The 27,296-nt window shown below is 35.9% G+C and overlaps 1 protein-coding gene and 1 long non-coding RNA gene across 2 annotated transcripts in view; both read right to left on the bottom strand.

Annotated features, from left to right (window-relative positions):
* Positions 1–3,138: 3,138 nt before the first annotated feature.
* On the bottom strand, positions 3,139–9,942 carry LOC120517470. The gene is made up of 2 exons (XR_005631043.1): positions 9,798–9,942; positions 3,139–7,425 (listed from the first exon to the last, which is right to left on the bottom strand). It is a non-coding gene; the product is annotated as an uncharacterized LOC120517470 (long non-coding RNA).
* Positions 9,943–22,636: 12,694 nt separating this feature from the next.
* Positions 22,637–27,296, bottom strand: part of LOC120517150 (heterogeneous nuclear ribonucleoprotein R) — a 38,057-nt gene continuing 33,397 nt past the window's right edge. Inside the window, exons 9-11 of the mRNA XM_039739301.1 lie at positions 24,836–24,985; positions 24,176–24,297; positions 22,637–24,009 (exon numbers count right to left, since the gene is read on the bottom strand). Of these exons, the coding sequence (XP_039595235.1) occupies positions 23,400–24,009; positions 24,176–24,297; positions 24,836–24,985 (882 nt within the window). The 3' untranslated portion in view covers positions 22,637–23,399. The remainder of the gene's footprint in view (positions 24,010–24,175; positions 24,298–24,835; positions 24,986–27,296) is intronic.

Below are 27,296 nucleotides of genomic sequence, written 5' to 3'. Positions count from 1 at the left end.
CCCGGGAAGTGAACCCAGGTCTCCTAACTGTATAGTTTTCCTTAAATACAAACTGGATCAGCCAGCAGATGGTGCTCTGTCATGGAATCCACATGACTCTGAATTTCCCAAAATTAAAACGGTCCTAGGCATTTCTATTTAAGGCCTTCATATACATTCACATGTGCAGAGGACAAAATGTAATTAAGCAAGAAATGAGAAATTGGGCTTTCTGTACACTGACTACAGGCAAAATCTTCGGCTCTACAAGTAACAGGTTGTTTGTGAACTCCTCAGTAATGATACATTGGAAACGCAAAGAACATTCAGAAATGCCAAATGCTGTCTTTAATAGCTTGTTACTGCCCTCTCCTGGCAAGTTCTGCCATTTAAAAATAGTTTAATGAACATCCAGCTGAAGTAGTATCAACAGCAAGGTTTGACTTTGGTTTTGAGATTAAATTTACAAATTACAGAAAAAATCTGGAATGGCTACCTTTTTAATTACTCTTGAAAACTTTCTTCTATAGTAAATGTGCCTCCTGATAGATTACTTCTAATAGCATAATAAATACATCATAAGTAGAAAAATATGTTCATTTTTTGATATGTTGTTATAGAAACTCTTTCTGGACTGAGTACATCTCATACTTGAAGATTTCCTATACTGCAGTATGTGAGCAAATCTAAAGCAGGCGTCACATTTTCGATTTCTGTCATCACAGACATCAAACTCAACGACTGCAGCTGCTGATCTCAGGATGTCACATTACATGACTAGAAACTGCAGGGCACGACAAATTAAACAACTCTGTGATGCCAGCACAGTTTCATATTGGCAAAGTCCCCACAGACAGTGCTGTATGAATGTCTCCCAGGTGTGGCATGTTCAGCCCTTTTCTTAGTTTCTTCCATTCTGTCATGGTTTGTAAAACACAAGACATCAGACCCATGAGCATCTTTGCTCTTTGTGAGGTTCAAGACACCCATGTTCCTTATTCGTTGCAATTGCGTTATATGAACTGTACTTCAAGCTGAGCACTCGTTGGTTATCAACTCCCACACGTACAGCCCACCCTTACAACTTACTTGTCGTGACGAGGCTTTGGGGCACTGAATGTCAGACTGTGCCCTGACTTCCTAAAATTATGTAAATGAAATCTGGGACTAAAAATAGTGGAAAAGTCGTATAAATTAACAGGGCCTTAAGGTTTAGATTACAGAATAAACACAATATTTATATTTGAGTCACTGTGGTCACAGAGCAAAGAATTAAGATTATGTTTCTGAAAGAGCAGCAGCATTTTTGTTTTGAATGTATTTTTCTTTAACTTTTAAAACAGAAATACTAACATTTAAACATCAAAGCTGCTCCATCTAGAGGCTCACCAAGACCAAGATCAAGGTTTGAACTATACACATAACATAAAGAGGTACAAAAGAGCTGTCCCAGATATTTGATTGTCTTTAATATTTTGTGTATTGTTTGTTGTTTTTTTTGTAAAGTATCATAATTAAACATTATGCTTTAAGAACCTCACACTTTATCAATAAAAATACTGCATTTCTTGTATGTTAAACAAGGCAAGAGGCCCACTCCTCAGCTATATCCCCAAATCTCTAAATCTCTTTGTTACAAAGAGGAGCAAAATGCCTAACATTGCATAGTAAAACCAATAGCAACAGAAAGATACAGATATGATAATAATTAATGGACATGCAGTATATTGTTAGGATCCATTTATCAACTTGAAATTGATTTGTGTTACCGTTTACCCCAATCTGTAGTTTCATGTGTGTACATTATGAAATTTGTATAAAATTTTGCTCCCATGCTCTAAGCTAGTACTCCATGAAGAGCATAACACAAAAATAAACCGAAATGAAATAAAACTGACCTGTCCTCCTTTATGGTCACCTTCCACCAATTATGGTTAGAATTATAAATCCGATCAACTTTCCTCGATTGGAAATAAGTGGGGAAACGATGGCCAGCTCGGACACCTCGCTCATGCAAGCTCAACTACGTCATACACACCATGTACTGCTGCACAGTTCCTTTCAAATGTTTGGTGCTTAAGATTAAATCGTGCATTCAGAATAACAAAACTCAATCTTCATACCATTTTTTTAAAGATTTTATGGAATTTGGATGGAATTTATAAAAGAAAAATATATCAGTCAATATAGTGAGTTAGTTGTCTTAAACTCACCCTAAGATTTTTTTTTTCTCCAAATACACAAAAAATGCTATATGAATACATTATCTTAGGAAAAGGCACTTCTTCCATCAAAACCTTACAAAAGACAAACCCATGGTCACAAAACCATTTTAATGAACATATGAACAAAACAAGTGTTTGTTTCTTCAAAAATCCAAGTGAAACTGAACCTTTATTAACATGTTGTGACCTCCAGGGGGTGCCACCATGACCCTAAACCCCAGACACAACCATTCCAAGAGAATTCCAGGATTCACAAATACCTCTTTCACAGTCCACACCCCAATCTCCAACTCACAATAGCTCTTTGTACTCCCCCAGGTGAGCTTCGCCTCTCTGCCTCTTGACTCTGAATCACCCAGATGAGGTCAAGTATCTTCTTTTATGCTGGACCCAGGAGTACTTCCAGTACAATAGCACTGAATGTTGGAATGGCTGTAAAACAGGAAGTTCTTCTCCCTGCAGCACCCCCTGGTGGCACAAAAGGACCCCAAAAGGGTTGACCCTCAGGACTATGAATCCCATGGATCCCTGTGGGTGTCCATACTGGGTCCATGCCAGTGAAGCACTGTCATCTGTTGTACTGGGGAAAGAACTATACTTGACAAAACAACCGCCCCCAGTCCATCCATCAATCACCCCGACTGGGATAATAATCAAGCCAGGATCCTTCCATCCCAATAGGGATACAAGTCCATCCACCATGGTACTTACAACATGCAAAAGTACCATAATCAATGCAGTGTTACTGTGTAGTAAAATAATGATTTATTTTTGATGTAGCTCTTGCACATAAATGATTCTGTAAAACCTATCAAATGTAAGGTTAAATTAAGTGACAATGTATTTTTACATTATCTGGTTATAAAGATAGAAAATATAAATTTAACTATGAGACTCTAGGGGCTTATTTTAAAAGAAACAACAGACTAAGAACACAAATACACTTAATTTATTTAATGCTTTTAATTGGTAGTTACACTACATATTTTTAGTAACTTTTACATCAAAAAGAAGCACCATATTTTTTAAGCAAGAAAGGCAAACATGAAGGAAACCGATTCCTACAAGACAATTAAAATAAAAGTAAAGAAATGCCATACTACCACATGATGAGCACCTTTTTGTCAGATGGTGACTGCTGCATAAGTTCTCTTTATCTTCCAGCCTTGTCAAACTGCTGCAGTTTGAGTGGTCAGATTAGATCTCAAAATTCAAAGCTCAGATTTAACAAGAGGCACTCAAATTGACTTTTACCCTAAGCACTGATTTGTATTTACTGTTTTAGTTTTGCATCTGAGCATACGGTTTCCATATCTTTGCATCAGAAGCACTGTCAAATTAAGTGACTTCTTCAGGGTCTTGAAGTGAGTTACAAACAGGGAAGCCTTGTGGATTGTACAACAGTGTGTTAGCCATTAGACCATACTGCCTAACTAACAATTATATATACTTAGAAGATATTGGCAATTAGATATTAAGAACAGGAATAATTGAGAAGCCTTGAGATAACTTCACACAAAGTGTTATGACTTACAAATATGGCAATAGTCCTAAGTAACATTACTTGTGTGTCAGGCACTGTAATCATCTGGACTGTACAACTACAGTATACACACATCAAAGGGGATGTACTTAACTGTGGTGAGGAGAACCGTACTAATTTTGCTACAGTTTAATTAAAAAAAGGACTTTACGTTTCATGTAAACTGATACATAACCATGTACAGTGCTTTAAATGTTAAGACCTGTCAAACTGTGACAGTAAATCTAAATTTGCCACAAGTTATAATTTCCCTTATAACCAAACTACCTTTGAACACATTTGATCCATCCAATGGCTTTGACCCATTTCCATCCAGCTTCGGCTTCCTGTGGCTGGCCTCATCAGCACTTTTGCAGTGAACATTTTGATCATTCCATGGTGCCAGAGCTTGCACCTTACTGTGAAAGGTAAAGAATCTCAAAGATCCACTCTTAAGTAGATGTGAACTGTGTAAAATACAACAAAACTGGGCATTTATGTTAAGTTATTATAACAAATCTTTACTTCAAGAACACACAAGTTGTTCATAACTAAAGAAAAGTCACGTGGAAAAAAACATAAATATAAAAAGGAGGCAGTACATCATTATTGAAGTTACAAAATTAACATTTTATTTAATGGTCTTTTTTTAACAAACGAGCATGCAATGTTGTTCAAGTTTTCAGTGGATGTTTACCATGTGCTGCAGTTTAAATGTAACAAAGGAATAGCAACAAAACAAGGCCTAAATCAGAGCAATTCAGCTTTTTTCCTCCAAATACATTTTTCCTTGTTTGATTTTAGACTGGACTAGACTAGCTAAGCAACAATGGAGTCCTCAATATGTACTCACATCACCAGGATATAGGATTTAATCTGTCATTACCATTTCATGGCCACAGTTACTCTTCTCTCCTCAAGACTGCATATTTTCTTTGGAATATTCATGATGCACTGCAGAACTGGAAAACGGAGCTCAACACTCCTTTGTGGCATTTTTAATCTGCAGGATTTAAACACTGCTGGACAAAGACACTATTTTCTACCTCATGGAGAGTTGTGTATCTATGCATGTGTGAATTACTAGCAGAGGCGCATTTCCAGAATAGGATATATTCATTTCTATTCACATGGTCTTGACCCTTTCCTTCCATTTTATCCACCTCTACCAGTAACTTTAATAAGATGTGACAACGTCATGAATACAACAAAACATGTCACATTTTAGAGCCCAGGTGCAAGTTGGTGGATTTTAAGCCTAAAACATGAGCTAAGGAATGCACAAGTGCCCAATGACAGGAACAATTTCAGCCTGATTGTGTCCTGCTTTGCGGGAAAAGCTACAAAAAAGACAGCATTTTTCCGTAAAGAAGAAACTACTACATAGCTATTGCTACCACCTGATTTAATTAAAATACAATTTCTAGAAAACATAGACTGACAAAAAATTATCTTGAAACCTTCTTAAAATATAACTTTCTGTGGCTATATTTAAAATTAATGGTGAACAGTTACTATTTTCTACCTTTTAATAGCAAAACATATGCTTTCATGTGGGCACTTAAAAAAAATTGTGGCATGAAACAATGCAGCTGTTTTTGTATAAATCAACAGAAAAGAGAGGAATGGCTGTTAGGGCCCATGTACAGCCAGCTCATCCTTGTCATCCTGGGGTTTAGAGTTTTTACACCACCTTAGTATTAGATCAGTGAGGTCACAAATCTGGTCTTCTCTGGCAATTCACATCATCAAAGAGCACTTTTTGTTATTAAAAGATAGAAAAATTTGATTGTCCTCTTTAATTAAACTTAACATAAATCACTGAACACTACTTTAAGCCATTAGGTAACATTTTTGACAGAACAACTTGCTTTGTTATGTAGAAGACCAATCTGATTGTTTGGATTATGTACAATAGTTTAAGTAACAATTAACATATTTTAGTAATTTTTATAAGTGCTCTCACTAGCATTTTCATACCGTACTTGCCTGACTAAATCAAATGGACAATCATGAAAAGGTTGAAAAAGGCAGCCGTCCAAGTACATTTCTGCTACCTTCTGTGGGTAATGAATGTCTCCAAAACATTAAAACAATATGCAGACTGTAACTTTATCAACTCTTCTAATCTATGAGACATATTTAAAATAAAGTATTTTAATAAAGCAATTTCAAACTAAAGTGGAACTAAACAACTCCAGGAATATAACACGAAGACAAACTGAATAACGACTTCCCATACGCTGGTTACAAATGGTGAATAAAACTTGAATTTACCTTACCAGCATTTGACCAGTTTGTCAGATATTTGAAAACAGTTCTATTATTTAATGTTAAATAAAAAAAGTTAGTGTTACAGAAACAGCATGATGAAAAAGCGTTTAATCATATGAACTGGAATTTTCTCTGGCAAATCTTGCATCAGACGGGCTTCAGTGTAGGGTACATTATTAGGTTTGGGACACTCTATTCATCTCCCTCCACTGCCACTGTCATGGTTTTGGTGATATTACAACAAGTCCAGACCTTAAAAGGTGCCAGACATTGCTGTCGCTTTCTCTCACTTTCTCCTCTTCTTTTCAACTGCTTTCACCTATTGTTTAACGCTTCGTCCTTGAAGATGCAATATACATCTTTTTATGCAAAGCTGCATGTAAGCCTTTGTCTGTAAAATCAATCTAAGAATATTTACTCATCTTGACCAAGACCTGATTTTCAATAAAATTAGTTTTGCATCTTAAAACCCCAATCATCAACACACCCTGTTTAAATTTGTACAGTGTTTGTACCTGCCTGTGTACATTCTGTTATGGGCCTTTCCATCCCTCTACTTTCTTTGTTCTTCCAAGTCCTCAAGTTCCTTTTTTTACAAATGTATTGGAAATATTTCACATGCTTGGCTGTTTGTCAAGATGTGTTGGAGTTTCTTTTATTCTATCCTCTCCTGTGACATCCCTTTTACTCCACAAGCCTTCATTCTCCTGGACCTTCCTGCTCTCTCTGTTTTCCTCTTTCAAACAGAGACGGCTCTCTTTAGGCCTCTCTCCTTAGCCTCTGGTTAGAAATCCCCTGATTCTCCAACACACTATTTTTGGAAAACCTCTTTCTTTTAACCTTATTTTACTTGAATTACCTTCTGTAAGGGTTAAAGGTGCAGCCATGTCCAGTATTTAATATTGGAAGACTATCATCTAGATGTTTTTTTTTTCTTTTTTCCGAAGGCATGTATGTGTGTGTGAGTGCGTGTTTGTGTCTTTCCGCTATGAGTCATTCGACTCTAACTGCTTTTTCACCAGCTAATTGGACTGTGGGTATTATTCATATCTAGTTGCTTTTTCACTATTTCTGGCTACATGAGACTGAGGGTGAAAGTTCTTACTTTATAGTGCTTTCAGTGGGTGAATGTTGATTTACACTACTCTACATTGTCATATCTTTATTTAACAAGAATTCGATAACAAAAATTATTTGGAATCTTTGATTAATATAAATGTATTTTACAAAATGTAACATTTTCTGAAGTATTATTTGCGTAATTAAACTAAAACTAATATGATTACATCGTGAATAAAAAAACAAAAACCTAAAATAAACCACTGGAAACATTGCCTTACCTTTGGATACTAGAAGCATCTTGTTCACAGAAGACATCATGATATGCTCAAACATGGCAACTTTAAGAAAACTTTTCTAAAGGTTCTGGGTGTAAAAAGAAGGAATTTAAACACACAAATTTAATACACATAATACATACACAATGACAATGCAAACAAAAACAGGCTTAATGCAAATAACGGCACAAAGCACCGGATTATTGTTTTATATTTCCTAAACCAATAATACATTTATTATGAACATTTTGCTTGCTCTTACAAACATATATATGAGATGAATTTGTTCCTTAGGGAATCTGTATGTCTCCAGTTGTGTGATACTCAGGGATTTCAAATTTTACATCACATTTGGAGGATGTCATGTATTTAATACACTGAAAAGCTAATCACAGCTTTCCATTAAGTGATTTGTTTGTTGCTGGGCACCGCCATGTTATAATTTAATATCAGTTATTTCCATGACAAATTCCAAGAATCCCTCCATGCGTGCTCACTGGTGATGTCACCATTACTGAAGACACAAAGTTTGACCCAGGCGGTCCCGGGTTATCTGAGTTTACAGAAAGACCCTTAAATTTAGTTTTTCTGTTCACCAGTGATTGCTCTGATTCTTGCTTTCCATTTTGGCTCTGACATCTGTTTAATTTGACTTCTGTTTTTGAACTTGTTTTGTTTATTGACTTACTGACTACTGATATAACTCGATTTATTTATATGAAATAGTAATAATAACCATATGCAGAAAGCTACTGAAGCAAGTAGAACAAAGTTTTTCTATTAAAATAACAGTAAACAGATCATGTAAACCACCATACACTTAGTACTGATTTTGCAGTGAGAGGCACTGATAAGCAGAATGACTTTTCCATGGTGCATTTCCACATATTGAACCTGGTCTATTGATAGAGCTTATGTTTCCTGCCAGACACATATCAATAGAAAACTTTTTTATGTAATCTCAGGAGGAGTCTACCATTATGGACTTCTCTGACATGAAAAACATGAACTCTACTAGTAAAATAACATTCTGAAACCCAATTAATCCAATTCAGGGCTGCAGTAGTCAAAGCCTACAGTATGATGATAGCATCAGACGCTGGGCAGGAGTCAACTCTGGATAAGTTGTCAGTCGATCACAGAATTAGAAGTGACATTCATGTCTCTGGTGACTCTTCCTATGAAGTCAGTAGACAGATTGGGAGAGCATGAGGGGTCACAAGGTTGCTGGAAAGGGGTGTGTGGAACTCACGATATCTATGCAAAAGGACCAAGTCCAAGTCTTTAGAGTCTTGGTGCCTCCTGTTTTGCTATATCGTTGTGAGACATGGACACTATCCAGTGAACTGAGAAGAAGACTGGACTCCTTCAGTACTGTGTCTCTGGAAAATCCTTGGGTACTGCTGGTTTGACTTTGTATCGAATGAGTGGTTGCTCATGGAGTCCCAAATGAGGCACATTATCTGCATTGTGAGGGAGCATCAGTTACGGCACTATGGCCATGAGGCGCGATTCCCCGAGGGTGATCCAGCTTGCAGAATCCTCATTGTTGAGGACCGAAGTGGCTGAACCAGGCCAAGGGGACGCCCACGTAACACCTGGCTGCAGCAGATAGACGGTCATTTCCGAAGGGGTGGACCGCTTGTCTGCTGGGGGGTTGCCAACTAGGATCCTGAGCTGTTTTGTCGTGTGGTGGATGCAGCAACGCATTGTACCAGTGCATTCACCCCAACCTGTCCTGACCTGTGATTCTTATTCTACGGTGAAAGCAAGCTCTGCATGCAAAGGTCTTCTTTCCTCTTCACAGACTATAAAAGTCCATTTTTCCAGATCCCATTTACACTATAGATGAAATGGTTACAAAGTGTCACAACTTATGCTAGAAGCATGGTGCATAAATCAAGAAAAAAAAAAAAACAAGACTGAGAGGACAGACCACTACACTGATGCACACAAGGCAACTAGAAGAAATATATGTCTTGAGTTTTGAAGAATAACCTTAAGTCCTAGAGAAGATGCAAAATAATAAAGATCAAAGCACTTTTAAGGCAAAGGCAAAGACAGAAGTGGAGACATTTAGAACAAGGTAAAAGAAATTAGGATTAGGGTTAGAGCAACAAATCAAAAATGATTACCACATTTAAAATCACAAAGTAGTAAATAATCTAATGAAACATTAAGAAACTTTATTTCAAGTCAAAAACACAATACTTAGCATGAAACTTGCCAACAATAGGAAAATTAAAATCTAAAAGCACAAAAAATTAGAACTTTGAATTGTATAAAGGAAGAATTATTCTGCAACTGCTAGGGATTCTAATCCAAATAATATACATACAGTATCACTCTTTATGAATTCAACTGCTGTGTTTTAAAGCAACCCTGCATAATTCACTTGACAGGCACATAAGAGTTAAAATTAAACAACCTCTTAATTTAAAAATCAGACTTGACGCTTACCTTTTTTATGAATATTTATAAACTCTTTAGGTTTTGAAGATGCACCCCATCTCTCAGGTTTAAAGGTATCATGATCACTTGCAAAACTACAAGAAAAACTGTAAAAAACTTTTATTAACAAAATGTGAATAAAAGCAAAACTAAAAGAAAAACTGCAAAAGCATAACAAATTTAACAAATATATATGACTAAAATAAGAAGTATATAAAAAAAAAAAGTAATGAAACACTGCAATGATCAAACTATTTAGTTAACATTGTCCTTTTGTGCTGAAGTATTTATTTTTACATCTGCACATTTCAAGAGCATGCTTTGCAAGGGATATTTATTTTTAACTGCTAAAATGCAAAAATGTTTTTATTTAAGTTATAAATTGATTATCAATTATATAAAATATAATACTAACTGAAAATTAGTTCCAACATTTACAATTTATCAAAATAGATACATATGAAGAGTAAGATGGGGGAAAATTGACAAAATATTCTTTACATGAAATAAGTAAGAGTTTCAAGAAGCTTTTATTTGTGCATTAAGTCGGAGTTTAGAAACAAAACCAACATCAGTGATATGCAAAGATGAACTAATTGTAATTATTTCCTAAATCACAAATAGGGTTGTAAGATCCAACACATAAAATTCCTTACTTGTTCTCACATTTAAATGCAAAAAGCAGAACTTGTCCAAGCATGAATTTTATTAGAGCTGATAGTAGCAAAAAATCGACAGAAGAGTCACTGTTAATAGCCAAGTGGACCTGAATGACATCTGCATAGATGTGAAATTGAAGAGCTTCTTTTCTAATAAAATTACCTTAGGGAAATAACCACAATAAATAAAAATAAGGCTCAAAATAGGGCCTGGGAGAGCAGCAGAGCAAAGGGATGCTATGGCACATCTAAAGTTATTAACTACAATAAGCCCACCACAGTGTAACAGATAGGATACCAACCATTTAACAGATAGAAATGATTCTAAACAATGTAGCAAACATTGTGAACGACTGTGGTGAAAGCTGCCATAACATCCAGAATTGCAGTTTAGTAACAGACTATATATGTTTATAGTCATAACTAAAACCAAAGTGGGAATGTTTATAGAGACCATAACATGACAATCTCAGACTAACATAATTCAGTTTCAGTTGGTGGTCCACTGGAGTCTATCCTGGCTCCACTGAGCACAAGACAGCTCTGGATATGTTGCCAGTTTATCATGTGGGCCCACTCTCATTGGGCCAATTTGAATATAACAGCAATTTTGATGAAAACACACCATTCAGTCCAACAAAGCTTACTAATCTTCTTTCTCTAATTTTTCCAAAACAATGATGAATTGAGTTTTGAAAGTCACTGAAGTTCCTCTTTTATGAATATTTAATAATTCTGTGACAAGAATAAGTCTGTGTTTGTCTGTAAGAAGAAAATCATTTTGTGTGAAATCTTCCCTTAACACACTTCCATCAGTGTTACAGTGTTCTTACATCTTCCCTGAAGAAGGGGCCCGAGTTGCCTTGAAAGCTTGCATATTGTAATCTTTTTAGTTAGCCAATAAAAGGGGTCACTTTGCTTAACTTCTCACAGTGTTCTTATTGAAAAGTTTAATCTAAAGTAACAACTTGAATCCACCATACCAAGTCCTTTTATAATTAACCTCAGTTTATTTAAACTGGCAATTTTCAGCTCTGTCTCTCTTTCTTCACCACTCATACCCCTAGAATCAGGTTAGTTGTTCTTCTCTGGACTTTCTCTAATGCTGCTATGTCTTTTTTGTAATTTGGAGACAACAACTTCACATAGTACTCCAGATGAAGCCTCAATAGCGGATACATAGCTTAACTGGATTTGTACTCCACACATCAGGGCACTACATAATGCAACATGCTGTTAGTCTTCTTTAATGGGTTCTGTACACAGTCTGGGTGTAAGCAAAGACCAGTCCACTACCACTGCGTGATCCATTTTATAAGGGATACTTTCAGCTTGTAAACCTTCCCATTGCACATTCAAACCTAACATTTCTACTTCCTATGTATAACAGCACAGATTTACTTACAGTAAAACTTCACCTGCCACAGATCTACCCAAGCCTGTATTCTGTCAAGTTTACTCTGTAACAATTAGTCTAATTCTACATTATCTGCCAGCCCCCCTAGTTTGGGATATTAGGAATGTTCAACTAGTTTGTTTTTTTATATTCTTATCTCTTATGTATATCAGAAAGAATAGCAGCTCCAGCAATGATCCTTGAGGAAAATACTTTTAAATATCACCTGGCCTGAAAAAGCTCCTCTGACCAAAACCCTTTATGCATAAGCCGATTTACTTCATACCTACACACATCTAAACACTGTGCCTTGAACCGCTACTTCATTTAGTTTAATGACTAACCTCACATGTTGTACTTCATTAAAATCTTTCTGAAAAAGCAGATAAATTATATCATATGCACCCCTCTGATTGTATGGTTCTCTTGCTTCTTCATACAATTCCGGCATATTACAGATACACAACCGCTCCATTTGAACCAGTGCATTTTACCAATAAACCAATTTTTGCCATGTGATACTCAATTTTTTTTCCTTAACAGTTATTTCCATTAGTTTACCTGTGATGCATATTAAATTTACTGGCCTATAGTTACTTGGATTAGTCAGATCACCTCTTTATACAATGGGATAATATTTGTCAGCTTCCACTCCTTTGAAATTTCAACAGTATGCGGTGATTTCTGAAAAATAAACATCAAGGGTTTATAGAAGTACTTACTAACCTTCTTACGTTCTCTGGCATACATGTTGTGGTCATTTGTTAGATTTCAGCCTATTTAATCTGAGCAACTCTTTACCTTCTACGGCTTCCAAACATCCAAGTAGCAGCATTTCTTCCTCTACAGCTTCCAAATTATTAAGTATTCCCACATTACCAGAATCACCAATTAACCTAATCTGCACATTTTTGAGGAAGTACATGGAAAACTCATAATGTGACAGGGATACTACAATTAGTATTATATATGCCTCTCTAAAACTTAACAGTAGAAAACAAATGAAAAATACACCACCAAAAAATGATTTTTTTTTAATATTACTTACCCCATGTAATCTGTAGTGGTGGCTGAGAAAAAATTTTAAGCTCATGTTTTTGTGGAGAATGTTGAATATTTACGCGCAACAGGGTCCTGCACTGATCAGTTCTGGACAATGGCAAACAATATGAAAACTGTCCATGGAAGAAAAGAAAAACCATTTTCATGGTACAAATATTGCATAATGCATATGTCTAATATACATTTGTATTTTTTTGTGTGCATTTCTTGTTAAAATATCATTAACAGTTACTCACTGGAAAGGTGGCATTCATAGGAAACTGGAAAGGAAACAAGTCATTCTCACAATGGTGTGTGAAAGAATTAAAGATATGCTTCTCCCCATCATTCACTAGTGAAGAATTTTGTCTTTAATTCAACCATACAGCACTGTGGGAATGACACCTTTCCTGTTTACTGTGAATGCTGCCTTTCCAGGAAGTTAACTCCAAAATAATATTAAGCAATAAGAGTTACATGAGAATTTTTTTCTTTTTTCTATGGACCGTTTTCATTTTGTTTGCCAATGTCCAGAATTCCATCACCACTGGGCCTTGTTGAGTGTGAATATTCAATATGTAACTTCAAAACCATGTACTAAGATGTTTTTGGGCCACCACTACAAGTTACATGGGACAAGCAACATTTCAAAAATTCTCATTTTTGGATGAAGTATTCCTTTAAGTATTAGTCAAATAACCACAATATTCAGAGAATTACAGACTATGCCAGATGTATATGACAGACTGAACACACAAACAACAAAGGAATCAAGACGTCACCAACTAACAGATTTCAGATGTAAACTCTGTTTGACTAAAACCTGCAAAAAAAGAAAAAAGTTTGATTACAACCAATATTAGTATTTGTGTGTTCATCAGAAAACAAATCAAGTATGACTAAATTAACTTAATCTTTACTTTGTAACAACACATATCAGATTGAATTACATACTGACCTTCTAAAAATGTGATTCTGAAATAGTATGAGTCCCAACAAATCCACCATGACTTAGATAATGATACATGACTAAAAATGTAAGCAAGATAGGGGCCCAGAAAAATTAAAAATGCACCAAACTATAAAAAAGCAGATGACAAAGACATGTTTTTATTGATTAAACAAACAAAGAAAGAAACAGTACCCATACTCAATTCACTCACTTTAGTAAACCTGTATGAAAATGAAACTTAGCTACAGGATATGCTAATCTCCACATTTTTAACAAGTGCAAAGCTAGTCAAGCAAACCTTATGTCAGCAAGATGCACACTAATTGTGGGAGCAAACACACCAACAAAAAGCACACATGAAAAATCAAAAATGCTATTCCCCTGTTCTTTATATTTGTATTTTAGTGTGTTCATCATTTTACATTATGCAGATACCTTCAAGTGAGCCACAACTAACGATGAACCTTTGCGATCGTTAACTGTCTTTCAAATGTTAAGCAAAATTTTCAAAGCTTAACTCCATTTAACACTTTAGACCTGATGTGGATCTTTTCATTTACACAAGCAGCTGAACAGGCTTAAATGTACAGTAAGTGGCCGGTGTAAACATGTAAGCAATTAAAAATATCAATATAAAAATAATATTTAATAAAATACACACGTCCCAATGCATAAACAGGATTGTAAATTAATGACTTGGAATGCTAATGAATAATGTGCAGCATGTAGATTGTAAAATGGAAAGTACTTTAGTTCTTTTTTGATGGTACAGTCAAAAAGTGAGAGAAATGATTGTGGTTTATCTAATGTATGCGCTGTTCAACTACAATTTTCCAGCAGCTACAGTATGCTACAGAGCTTTCTGTTTTTGTATGCTATAAACCATATGCATCTAGAGAGGACAGGACTGCTAAAAAACAAAAGCACCTATCTACTTGATATCAAAACTAATTAATCCAAAATATTATTCTTTCCGTTACAGTGCAATTAGATTAACATGCAAATATTATGCATGTAAACCTTTCAAAAATGGACACTTACCATTTACTGTAGGCATTTTGTTACTGATACAAGAACATTCAATGGTAAATCTGAAACTAAAAAAAAATCTCTTTCTGCATTTTTATCACTGTTTCAAGTACTGTAATATTTAATTTCACTGTAAAGGACAGGAAGCTGTTTACATATGAAGTTAATCATCTTTTGGAACGTTTCTCATTTGTACTAATGTTTAAAAAGGGGCTAACCTAAAATTTTTCCAATTCAGGTTGCCTAATTAGGATGGTACAATCTAATTTGTTAATCACTTTCACAATCAAACTGTGGCTGCATGCTTGTAGGCTCAACGTTGAAACATAACTGAAAAGCAGTGATGTGCCAGGGCATATTCTATGCTGTAACTCAGCTTACTGCTATACTGAAGTTCCGTACATACTTATGTTTCTCTTAAATAAATATTCCGAAGTCACTCTGCAAAGGGTTCAATACATACACTTTACATACAGTATATATTCAACCAATCTAAAAAAATCAGTCCCCGTGATGTATACTTTTTGATGATGACATGTTTTGTTCTTCCTTTCCGCCCAGAATGGAGGAAGTGGAGAGGAAGTTGGAAAAATAGAGAAAAGCTTTGGATGATAGAGGATTGAAGATAAATAGGAAGAAGACAGAATATTGAGATTTAATGATGATCAGTATTCATAAGTTAGTCTGTAGGGAGAGCTATTGAAATGAGTAGGTAAGTTTAAATATCAAGAAAGTAGGATATTTGACAAATGAGAGGAGACCATTCAGTCCATCAAACTCATTTGTTTAGCTAATAGATAAGCTATCTAATTATGCAATCCCTAGGACTAGTGGTAGCCTGCAAGCAAAGAAACCCCACAGAGTGCTGTGTGGAAGGAACAACTGGAAGAAGACATCAGGAATATTGTGTGATCGAAGAATTATGGCGAAGGTTAAAGGTAATTTGTTCAAGACAGTGATACGACTAGCAATGATGGATGGAGCTAAGACATGGGTTGTAAAGTATCTATCTATCTATCTATCTATCTATCTATCTATCTATCTATCTATCTATCTATCTATCTATCTATCTATCTATCTATCTATCTATCTATCTATCTATCTATCTATCTATCTATCTATCTATCTATCTATCTATCTATCTATCTATCTATCTATCTATCTATCTATCTATCTATCTAAAGGGAGCACAGGAGAAGAACCTGTATGTGACGTAAGTTCAAATGTTGAGATGGATGTGTAGAGGAACAAACAAGGTCAGAATAAGAAATGAGTAAGAAAGTTATCTAAGAAAGTGCAGGAAAGTCAGCTGAAGTCATATGGACATGTGATATGTGGGCAAAAGAGCGACTGGAATGGAAGTACATGGAAAGAAAAAGTGGGGGAGGCCAAAGCAGATGTGCATGGATAAACTAAAAGACGATTTGGAGGAAAAGGGTCTGACATGGGAGGAGTTGAAGGAACGAGCTGTATAAAGAGGGTCAATTAGGCACATCAACCCCACAGAGAATTGGGAAGATATGAAGTAGAAGATTTATAGTAGATAGGCAAGTGAACACTCCATGCTACTTAAGCCATTCTGACAAGAGAAATACATTTCTAAGCCTATACAGACAAAGATATGAAAGACAGCTAAAAAGTAGTAAATCATCCTGCAGACTGTGAAAAGTTACACGTCACAATGTATCACAAGATTCAACCTATGCCACATTTTAGGTTAGGCTAAAGAAAATATTTAATCCTATGATATCAATAAATATGAGCACATATATGTATAAGATATAGAAAAAGACATATAAAAAAATACATAAAAAATAATTTTATTTACAAGGGACTTTACTGTCATCTTTTCACATAGCAGCTTAACCAACTATACACTATATATTGATGGTCTGCAAAATATTTCGGAGCACTTGTATCTGTAGCAAATCATTTTTTCAAAGCATGTTTGTTTTTATTTTCATTGTAGTTTAGCTATGGCTTGTCATTACAGGAGAAAATGAGCTTATAAGACGATCTTCCATTGTTGCATTTACCAAGCAGCTCAGGCTACATTCAAATGGTATTCCAAAGCCATCTCTAACCAGGGCTTAGGTAAAACTTCAGACTTGCAGTAGTCATTAATTATCTGATATAAAATGTAAAAGTACAATGGGGTCTAATTGGTTTTAGTAAGCATAAAAATAAAGATGCTTCCAAAATACAAGAACAATTCAATCAAAACTGGCATATCTGCCATCCATGTATGACACTAAAGCACAGAATGTCACAATTTATTTCTGGTGTTTTCTTTCACATATGTTTTATGTTATTGAGAAAAATCACCTTTAACACTTTGTTCCCACTCGGAACTGGGATAACTAGCCTATTGCATAATACTGCTTCAGGTATTTGCTATTGTGTATATGTGAAAGAGCTAGGGATGTGTTCTTCCCTTTCGTGACTGCAGATGGCAGAGATGGGCAATTCAGGCACAGTGGCCTCAGACTTTTCTGCTAACCACATCTTTACTTCATTGGCAGGCTTACTGCTAACTGATCTCCTTATTTAGTTAAACACCTCAGTCACTTCTGCTGCATCGGAGGTTAACAGCGTGACTTTTACTTCTGTCAAAATTCAAAACATGCCTTAATGTTATTATGACAGTAAAAGTCTACAGGACTTTCTACAATTTCTACTCTTTTTCTTTCATCTTAATTAAGTTACTTGCCAAAAATATGAATTTCATTTATTTTTTATTAATATTAAGCAATAAGCCTTAGTTAGTACCATTTTCTCATCTGTGTTTTTGTTCATTTTTCAGAAGCTGTTTAAAAATATTTTGTGATAATGGAAAAATAAACTGACGGCCTGAGTAATTTTATTGGTTCACTATCCATTTGGTTATTTTTCCAAAAAATTTTTATTATGGAATTTCTAAAACAGCTTTATAATAATGAACAAGAACCTTATCAAATATAATATTCCAGTAACCAAAATAATTCATTTATAACTAATAAATTGGTTGGAATGAAAGCCCTGCAGCTCTCCTGAGTTAAGACTGAACTCTCTATAGTCTATACAGCTAATAGTTAAATCCCAGGACTGAGGGCCACACTGACCACAGGCTTTAGCTCCAGCTAGTTTTTATTTTTTTAATTTGACATCAATCTTCTTTTTTAGCTGAACTTTCTATTTAATCAGATAGCTGAACTCAGATCTCTATCTCAGAGATAAACATTATGACTTTTACCTCATTTTGAAACTCAGGAAGATGTGTGAAAAAAAATCTGAAGTCAGCAGCTTCCAAAACAAACTGAGTAAGAAAATGGCTACAGCCAAGTCCTGGCAAAAACTCAAAAGATTATACCTAAAGCTTTAGTGATGTCAATGGATCGCATATTAGATGCAGTCACTGCATGTAAAGGTTATGTAATCTAATATACATTTTTATTCAGCTTTAAATGGTCCTGTTACCAATGGGGAAAATGTCAGGTTAGAATTTTCACTGCATGTTTCTGGTCTGCACTGGTGTACAGGTAAGGCTCACTGGTTATTCTAAACTGGCCTGGTATACATGAGTGTGGGTGTATGTAAGAGTGTGCCCTACAATTGAGTGGTGCCAGCGGGTTGCTGTCTTGCACCCACTGCTACTGGGGCAGACTTATCCTCTCAAACATTGAAGTGGATAATGTGGTTCATAAAATCAATAGTGAGTTGGATAATCAAGCATGCTGACCTAAAGAGGTGGCTGGGACAAAATATAATTTTGTATTATGTATTATATTATACCTACGGTGGGCTAGCACCCTGCCCGGGGTTTGTTTCCTGCCTTGCCCCCTGCGTTGGTTGGGATTGGCTCCAGCAGACCCCCGTGACCCTGTAGTTCGGATATAGCAGGTTGGATAATGGATGGATGGATATTATATTATACAATAATGTAACTGCAGAAAGGTTCAGCAAACAAAGGTTACATTGAGCAATTTTGTCTCACATTCATCTTTCAATCTCTAAAACAAACTGCTGTATTGCATAAAACAAGAACAGCAATAATGACAAGTCACAACACCTAGGGCAGAAAGCACAAAAAAAAAAAGATGGAACTTTACATACTCAGCACTTCACTTGCAGATAATTCTTTATTCTTTTAGCAGCAGATGAAGGCAATTCAATTAGTGATCTTTCCTTCAAACACAAAAACAACCTTTAACTTAACATTTATTTGGATTTCCTGTAAAGCGAACAAAATTAATTTTCTACTATTCAGCAGCCAAGCATGAAAAGTCTCAATACTAGATTGTGCTATATTTATAGCATTCACTGTAGACTCTCGAAATAATTCATTTACAGTACTGTCCTGTCAGATTGTGCAGTGTTTTTAAAATGAAATTTGTCTCAAAGAGGCAAATAGAACAAATCATCCTCAATAATTCATAATAACAATTTTATACTTATACTCAGTGATGATGTGAAAATTTTTTCCTGAACTCTTAACTGTCGAAAGCAAAAAATCCAAGATGATTTACAAACTACATTTTAAAATTGTCCAAAATACCAGTATAAAATATCTGAGCAGTGTAAAAATAATTTTTGCTTCCAATCCTGAGCAACCCCACCGAACAATCTGGTATCATTATCAATCAGCCAACCACAAAACTACCATATAAGCAGTATATCCATATTCCGATCATAAGAATTATGGGTTCAGTACACTGGAAGTTCAAATGAGTGGTGCATTCACAAATATAGTCAGTGGCCATTTTATTAAATACAATAGCTCATTAAGGCAAACAGCCTGCTCCTACAATGACGAGGCTGTAACAGCATGCAAACATGTTCAAGACATCTAGTTGATGAAAGCAACTTTGACTATTATGATTGTTAAAGCAGCTGATCCTGTGGGATATCCATACAATAGAGTTAACAGAGAGTGGTATTATAAACAAAAAAAAAACATTCAGGGAACTGCAGTTTTGCAAGTAAATACAACTTGCTGATGAAGGACATAGGAGAATGTCCAGACTCATTCAAGCTAACAAAAAGCCCAAAAAGACTCCCAAATAACAGCTTTTTAGAACAGTGGGGTGCAGGAGGGCACCCTGAATGCACAGTGCATTCGACCTTGTACTGTAAGTGGATGAGCTACAGCATCAAAAGACCACGACTACAGACTAGACTACAGTGGCTACATGATCACTATAACTGGGTAACTGCACAGGAGATAACATCTGACAAATTTCAATTTCTGTTGCAACATGCAAATAGTACAGCAAGAATTTGACATAAGCAGCATGAATCCAAGCATCCATTCTGACTTGGTTTATATATACAGCACAGTGGTAGTAAGTAAATGGTGCAGAGAATACTTTCTAGACACAAGTCAGGACTCCTAATACCAAACGGTTTTCGAGCATTGTTTTGACCATGTGCATCCCATTATGGCCACAGTTCACCTTTTTTCAAATAAATACTTTAAGAAAGGATACTACTCCTAGTCACAAAACACACATCATCATAAACTGGTCCTACAAACATGACAATGACTTTAGCACAATTCCCAGACCTCAATTCAATTGACCACGCTTGTAATATAGTGAAACAGAGGTTCACATCAATACATGCTTTGCCACAAAATCTGCAGAAACCACGTGATACTATCAATTCAGAGAAGACCAAAATCCCTAAGAAATACTGTATTCCCAGCACTTTTCTTAATGAATACCTTGAAGAATTCAGGATGTTCTGGAGGGAGGCAATAGGGAGTTGCCAAGCACTAGAAATGAGAGTCAAATTAAGTGGCCACTGAGTGTATCTTGCATTCATAAAGTTTCAACCATATTTAAAAGCAAATACATGGAACTGAATAGTCCTCAGATTCGCATATTATAAAATGAGGAGCCCACAAGGCTCATTATACAGACTTGTCAGTCTTCTCAGGCTGGAAAGCCACATCATAGCAGTAGTGATAAAGCACGGAGGAGTGCTTCTACAGGATGAAATTCAAATGATGCTTGTAGATCAACCTTGCAGTTTATCTCCTTTGGGCTTCATGCTTGATGGTCCTGAATGCAGGACTTTAAAAAAAAGTTTTTGAGCAGTTTATATTTTTTTTCCAGAAATCCAATAGGCATACAATAACTGTTATGAGCCACATTATTTTAGCAGCGTAGGGGGAAAACCACATAGAAAAGTACAAATTAGAATTACAATGAAAAAAAACTTCATATAATTTGTTCCAGCCTGTCGTTCATTTCAAAATTTTGGACAAAGACATCCGTCGATAACTGCTAAAATATTAAACCACACATTGCAATAACCAGCTGCCAAGAGTAATGCAGCTGTTACGTTCCAATTCTTTTCTGTTTGTTATATTTGTCAAATAGACTACAAAATTTTTAATGAACTTTGGACATTTCATAACTGAAGACTTCATCTGAGGACTGATCTGTTCTTGATGTTTTGCCCAGTAAAACATCCTGGAATAACTGAAACAAAGTAGGTGGTTTACCATGGTGTTGCTTCCTTGACACATTCACAACTATACGCATACAATATCTAACAACCTAAACCATATAAGTATTTGTGACTATTAGCAAATCCTGGCTTGTTCTGGCACAAATGAATTAGACTAAACTACACAAGCTCATAAAAGTTTAGAAACCTGATTATTCTGCAATTACCTTGAATTATCTCTACCCTTGTACTGAGCAAAACATCCAGAAATTTAAACCAGTGTCGTTAACCCCAGAAGAAGAAATAACTTCAGCAAGTTGTGAAGAGTTGAAACCAAGCTCACCCTTCATGAAGAACACAGCTGTGATGTGTTCCTCACTCTATCGCTGGTGCAGCAGCTGCTTCTTCACCTGGGCAATTTAGAATAAAAGGAGAAACTTAACAACAAAAAAAAAAAAAAATAAAAAGATAAAAAAACAATAAAAATAAAAATAAATAAATAAAACAAAAATCCACCAGGAGAAAGATAATGAAACAAACATTAAATATTTATACTCTTTAATTTGTGTACAATTAGGCTGAATTTTCAGTCAAGTTTTGTCCACTGAAATTTAACCCTTTGCTTTTCCAGTAAAGTTTGTTTTTTCAGCAAATTATAGATTGCATACAATTTATATATAATTTTAAACCTTCTCTTCTACACCTGAATGATCACGTTTGTAGTATTTTCTAACAAATGTGTTGAATCTTCCAGCACTTAATCAGAAACAATATCATGTAAGATGTAACTGCAATGCTCATGTTATGAATGGCAATGCAATTGCAGAAAACAACATTTTACTGTTACCTAAAATTTAAAAATCATATTAAATACATACTCCATACATGTTTTGTTTTAATACATAGCTCTAGAAGCACCACAGACAAATTTAATCAAGCTTTACCAATTAATGCAATAGTAAAGTTTTGTACTTTTTGGTTGAACATGATGGATACATAACCACTTCACCACATGTTGAAAATCAAAGGGCTAAACTTTGAAATACTTGGAGATTTCATTGTGTTTACTTCAGAACTGAACTATAGTATTGGGTCTTATATTTTCTTTTGAATTATTTTTTTCACACATTAAATCGTTTTTGCAATAAATAACTTTTGAGATGTCAATTGTTATTTCTGTTAGAATAAAATTGGTGTTTTTCCTTTATTTAAACATTTTGTTTCTTGTTTTGGTTAATCTGATTGGATCGCTGGCGCACTCACATTTTGCATATTTTTCATTCAAATGATCAATCACAAATTGTGGGATATTTAGTGACACAACGGACTTTGAAATAGCTTATAATTGAATGGTATATTTTAGAGTTTTATTGAAATGTAACAAGAACAAGTTATAAATACAATCACAGTAAAGAACAGATTGCCACAGCTCTTATGGTTTAGCCAAACCAAATTTTCTAGGGCAATTTTGCAAAAACGTTTTCAAATTATAACAGTTTAAAAACACAATAAACCTACTGCTACAAATGTTTAACATACAAGTATATGTTAATTCCCAGTACAAGAAATCTGTATACTTTTTCCTGTGGATTTTTCTTTAAGCTTTTTAAAACATTTGAGCATGAAGCTCCAGCTTTAAGCCGTTATGTACAAGCAGATTACTATGGCAGTCTATCACAATCTTATGGGAAAAAGTCCGGGAAAAACACACATTTGATTCCTGCAGGATAATCATGATTAAACTGGCTTCCGCAAGGTTTTCAAAATGAGTATCCACTTTAAGATGGTAAAATTTAGATTCAAAAGTAGAAACCAAAAATGAAATAAAAATGAAAATCAATTTACTGCCATGTTCTCAGAGCCAAAAATGTCCCATGTACCACTATGAAAGGAAAGATATAAGCAATAATGAAAAGTGTGTATGAACACAAAGAAATTCTCATCTTCAGCCCAATACAGAGTACAGCCAATCGATTTTTGAGAAATGAAGAGTTAAAGCCAATTCTTTTTTTGTATGTTTTTACTTTTGTTTGAAGGATGAAGCATTTTAAGCCAATCAAGTTGTTGCCAATCTCCTTTTAATTCCAGTGCCCTCATTCTGTCTATTTCCACTGTTGCCCATAAGAATCCTGATAAAACTCTTGGTTGTCATTATTGTAACCATAGTTACCAGAATAGTCGCCTCCTTGGTGAAGAGGCTGTTGAGCGATGGGTTGGGAGCCCCAGTTCTGCTGGTTGTTGGTCTGGCGGCGCTTGGAATCCGGTTGATTATACCCATCTGCTTTCCGCTTTCCACCTACATTACCACCACGATTCCCTCTGGCACCACGACCACCACGGCCCCTCTGCTGTTGGGATGGACCACCTCTACCACCACGGGCACCACGTGGGACACCCATAGGTGCCCCTCGCTGGGAATACCCAACTCGACCTCTTGGGAGAGGAGCACCACGGCCTCTAGGAGGAGGAGGGGGAGCACCTCTACTGACTCGGCTGCCTCTTCCTCTCACTGTATAGCCATCATCATAACCATAATATGGATCTTCATAGCCACCGCGATAGTCATGGTAATCATACCCATAGTAATCATCGTAGTACTCTTCATAGCTGTAGTAATCTGGAGGGTACAAATATCCACCTCTCCCTCCCCTACCTCTGCCCCTAACAGGAGGTGGCATACGCGGTGGTGGGTAATAGTAATAATCTTCATACCTAGGAAAAGAAAAGTTTAGAATATCACTTGCTGAAAACAGTTACATTTGTAAGAACCCAAGTGTATATCCATTTTAAAAACTACTTAACCCAAGCCCAATGCAAAATAGGAGCCAATCAAACACACAGAAAGATTTTTAAATTATTCATTAATGATCAGCCTTACCCTGTGCTTCTGGTGGTCTGTCTAGCAGCTTGCCGTTCTTTTCTCTTCTTATCTGGGGGTTTTGCAAGAACTATTTCAATCTCCTCTCCCTCTAACTCCTTTCCATTCATTTCCTGCATTGCCTAAATGGTATTTGATTATTTAACAAATTAGTAATTTAAAATTCTGGTTGATTAATGTAGTCTTAATTCAAAACATTATAACTGAAAAATAAAGGCCTTAACATACAAAGCCCGTTTTTATTTTAATCATGCTTTTATATAACAGACAGACAAACAAATAGTGCTTGGAATCTTGCTCCAGAAATCACTTGCATTTTTACTTGTACAGTACTAAAGTAAAGCATAATTAGAGTATAATATTAGTATAATAATCAAGTTTAATAGAGAGACCTAATTATAAAAAAGAGCATCTTGTTTTTCAAAATCAGAACAGAAGAGATGTGCACTATCAGGCCGAACAAACATGTCATCCCATCCGGTAATAAATTTATCTAGGTATTCTTTTCTCTTCTAAATGGACATAAAAATAAGTAACAAATAATATTATAACACAAAGATTTATTACAATATTAACTTCTATCACCCTTAGCAAGCAAAACTGCTTGTGACGCCTAAACACTGTGAGATTCCGAAATACAGAATAATTAAAAATACGTACTTTAACAGCAGCATCTCGGTCCTCAAAATGAACAAATGCATAATCTTTAAGTTTCTTGACTCGCTCCAACTTTCCAAACTCTGAAAAAGTCCTTTCTAAGAGTTCCTCAGTCACAGAAGTAGCAAGATTTCTCACAAATAGAACTTTCACCTTAAAGGAATAAAACACCAATCTAGTCTCTTTTCCAACAGTTCTACTGAATAGTATTTAATCAAAGATTTTGGTCTGCAAATGTACATTTCAGTGTAACTGAAAGATCTAGCAGCAGCACGGTAGTAGCAACATAATCTGCAAGACGTGTATTATTTAATATAATACTGAAGGAGGTGCTCATCACTTTGGTCTTCTCACACACCAGGGGCCTCATGCATAATGCCGTGCATAGAACTCACACTATAACATGACGTAAGCACAAAAGCCAAAATGTACTTATGCACAGAAAAATCCAGATGCAATAATCTGTGCGTTCGCCAACTTCCGTGTTCTTCTGCTACATAAATCCCGGTCAGCGTGAAAAGTAACTCTTGTGCACATGCGTGCTGTCCCGCCCCAACTCCTCCCAGAATTACACCTCTTTCAATATGCAAATTAATATAAACAGCCCTTAAGCTCAGCGTTCTGTGAAAAGACAATGGGAAAAGCACAGGGAAAATATAAGAATTTCAGCGAATACCAAGTGGAGGCAAGGAAAAACGTACTATTTGTTGGTTTAAACAGTGGCATAAACAACAAAAGGAAGTTGATCGACTGACATAGCGTGTTGGAGAAACTCGAAAGCTGAAGATCACAAAGTCGCACAGTGCCCTAAATAAAAAAAAAGTTGTCAGATGTCAAAGTCGCTGTGAAAAGGCAAGTCGTCGCCCACCATCTGAGTTTCATATGAAAGCTTATTGGGGCACAGAGAAAAAAAAGGCACATAGTGGGAACAAAGCACGAAATGTCAACTTCAATCTCGAAATGTCCACTTTAATCACGCAGTTTATTTTGTCATTAAAGTAGAACATCATAAACTTCATCTTAAAATCGTTTAATTAACTAGTTTCTCAAATCACATCGTAAGTAAAGTAGCACGTTAAATGTTTTGTTTTGTATGTGTTCTTCTATGTGCTATATGTGTGTGAATCACTAGTGCTTCTTAAACCGGCTTTCTCTACCTCCGACAGGACACAGAATCCATTACATTTGTGATATTACAGCTCTCTGAATAACTAAAATACTGAGCTGTATACGTGATATCATTCTCATGATAATAGGAGTTAAAGCACGTTATTAAACATGGGTTTCACGGTGGTTCAGTGATTGTGCGTGACCTTTGATGAAATAATTTATTGCAGCAGTACTCAGGGGCGGCCCTAGGCTCGTGGCAGCCCTGGGCAGAGGAAGAATCGATGGCTCCTTCGCCCGCCAATGTCAATATGGTATCTTATGCACAGTGGATGGCCACGTTCGTTGCGCACACTACATAGCCACCTCTTGCTTATGAAAAAAGTGTTTAACTTTTGTCGAGATTTGACGCTGCGTTTTTAGCTGTGTCATTATTTTCTCTTTCTGTTTTATATTCAATATATATTGGTGTAGCGGCCCCTGGGATTTGGCGGCCCTGTGCAGGTGCACAGTTTGCACATGCCTAAGGCCGCCCCTGCAGTACTGTCTCTTTCAAACGTACTAACCTCCAATTCCTGTCCTTCCTTTTCTTTCTCCAAGTAACTGATCGCCACACAATCAGCTCTGTAATGGACGTTAAGTCATCATTAAGCTTATAATGCAGATTTTTCAAAACTTTTAAGGAACATTGAAATATCTTCGTAGTACATGTTTAATTATTCTATCCTTCACGCCAGTCCCAGAGAAGTATACAGTGCAAGCGGAGCGGAGCACCAGATCTTTGCTAGCGTAGCAACACTGTGTCCTTTGATTATTAACAATATAGATTATTTAAATGAAGTTAAAGATTTATCTGTATAATATAATAAACATATTTTGCTGCATTTCATCTTAAAAATTATATCGTCATCATATGTAAATACACTCTTTATAAAGTGGCTCAGGTTGTGCAAAATTATAACTGTACTGCAAGTTTGCAGTGAGGTAACTGTACTAATAAGTACTAACAGTTCTACAAGGAGCAGTTGATGGACTGATTGAGTGCGTTTATAGAGTTCTTGGGATGAAACTGTTTCTGTACCGCGAGGTCCGTACAGGAAAGTCTCTGAAGTGAGAAGCAGTTCAAATAGGAAGCATGGTTGAGGCAGCGTGTGCTTGATGCTCTATACTGATAATTCTCTTTCCGATCAGCTGCTCCGAGTGGCGCAGTGAGAGTAATATGGAAAAAGATGATCCGCTGTGGCAACCCCTAACTGGAGCAGCTGAAAAAAGAAGAAGGTGCAGTGAGAGTAACAACGCTAAAACAGCTATGGTATTTAGAATAGCTTGACCATTCTGTGGACCATTATGTTGTTAC

The sequence above is a fragment of the Polypterus senegalus genome, chromosome 17 (genome assembly GCF_016835505.1).
Source record: "Polypterus senegalus isolate Bchr_013 chromosome 17, ASM1683550v1, whole genome shotgun sequence".
In the NCBI taxonomy this organism is placed as follows: Eukaryota; Metazoa; Chordata; class Cladistia; order Polypteriformes; family Polypteridae; genus Polypterus; species Polypterus senegalus.
Note: the sequence above shows the minus strand (reverse complement) of the source record. Positions and strands in the feature narration are given on the sequence as shown.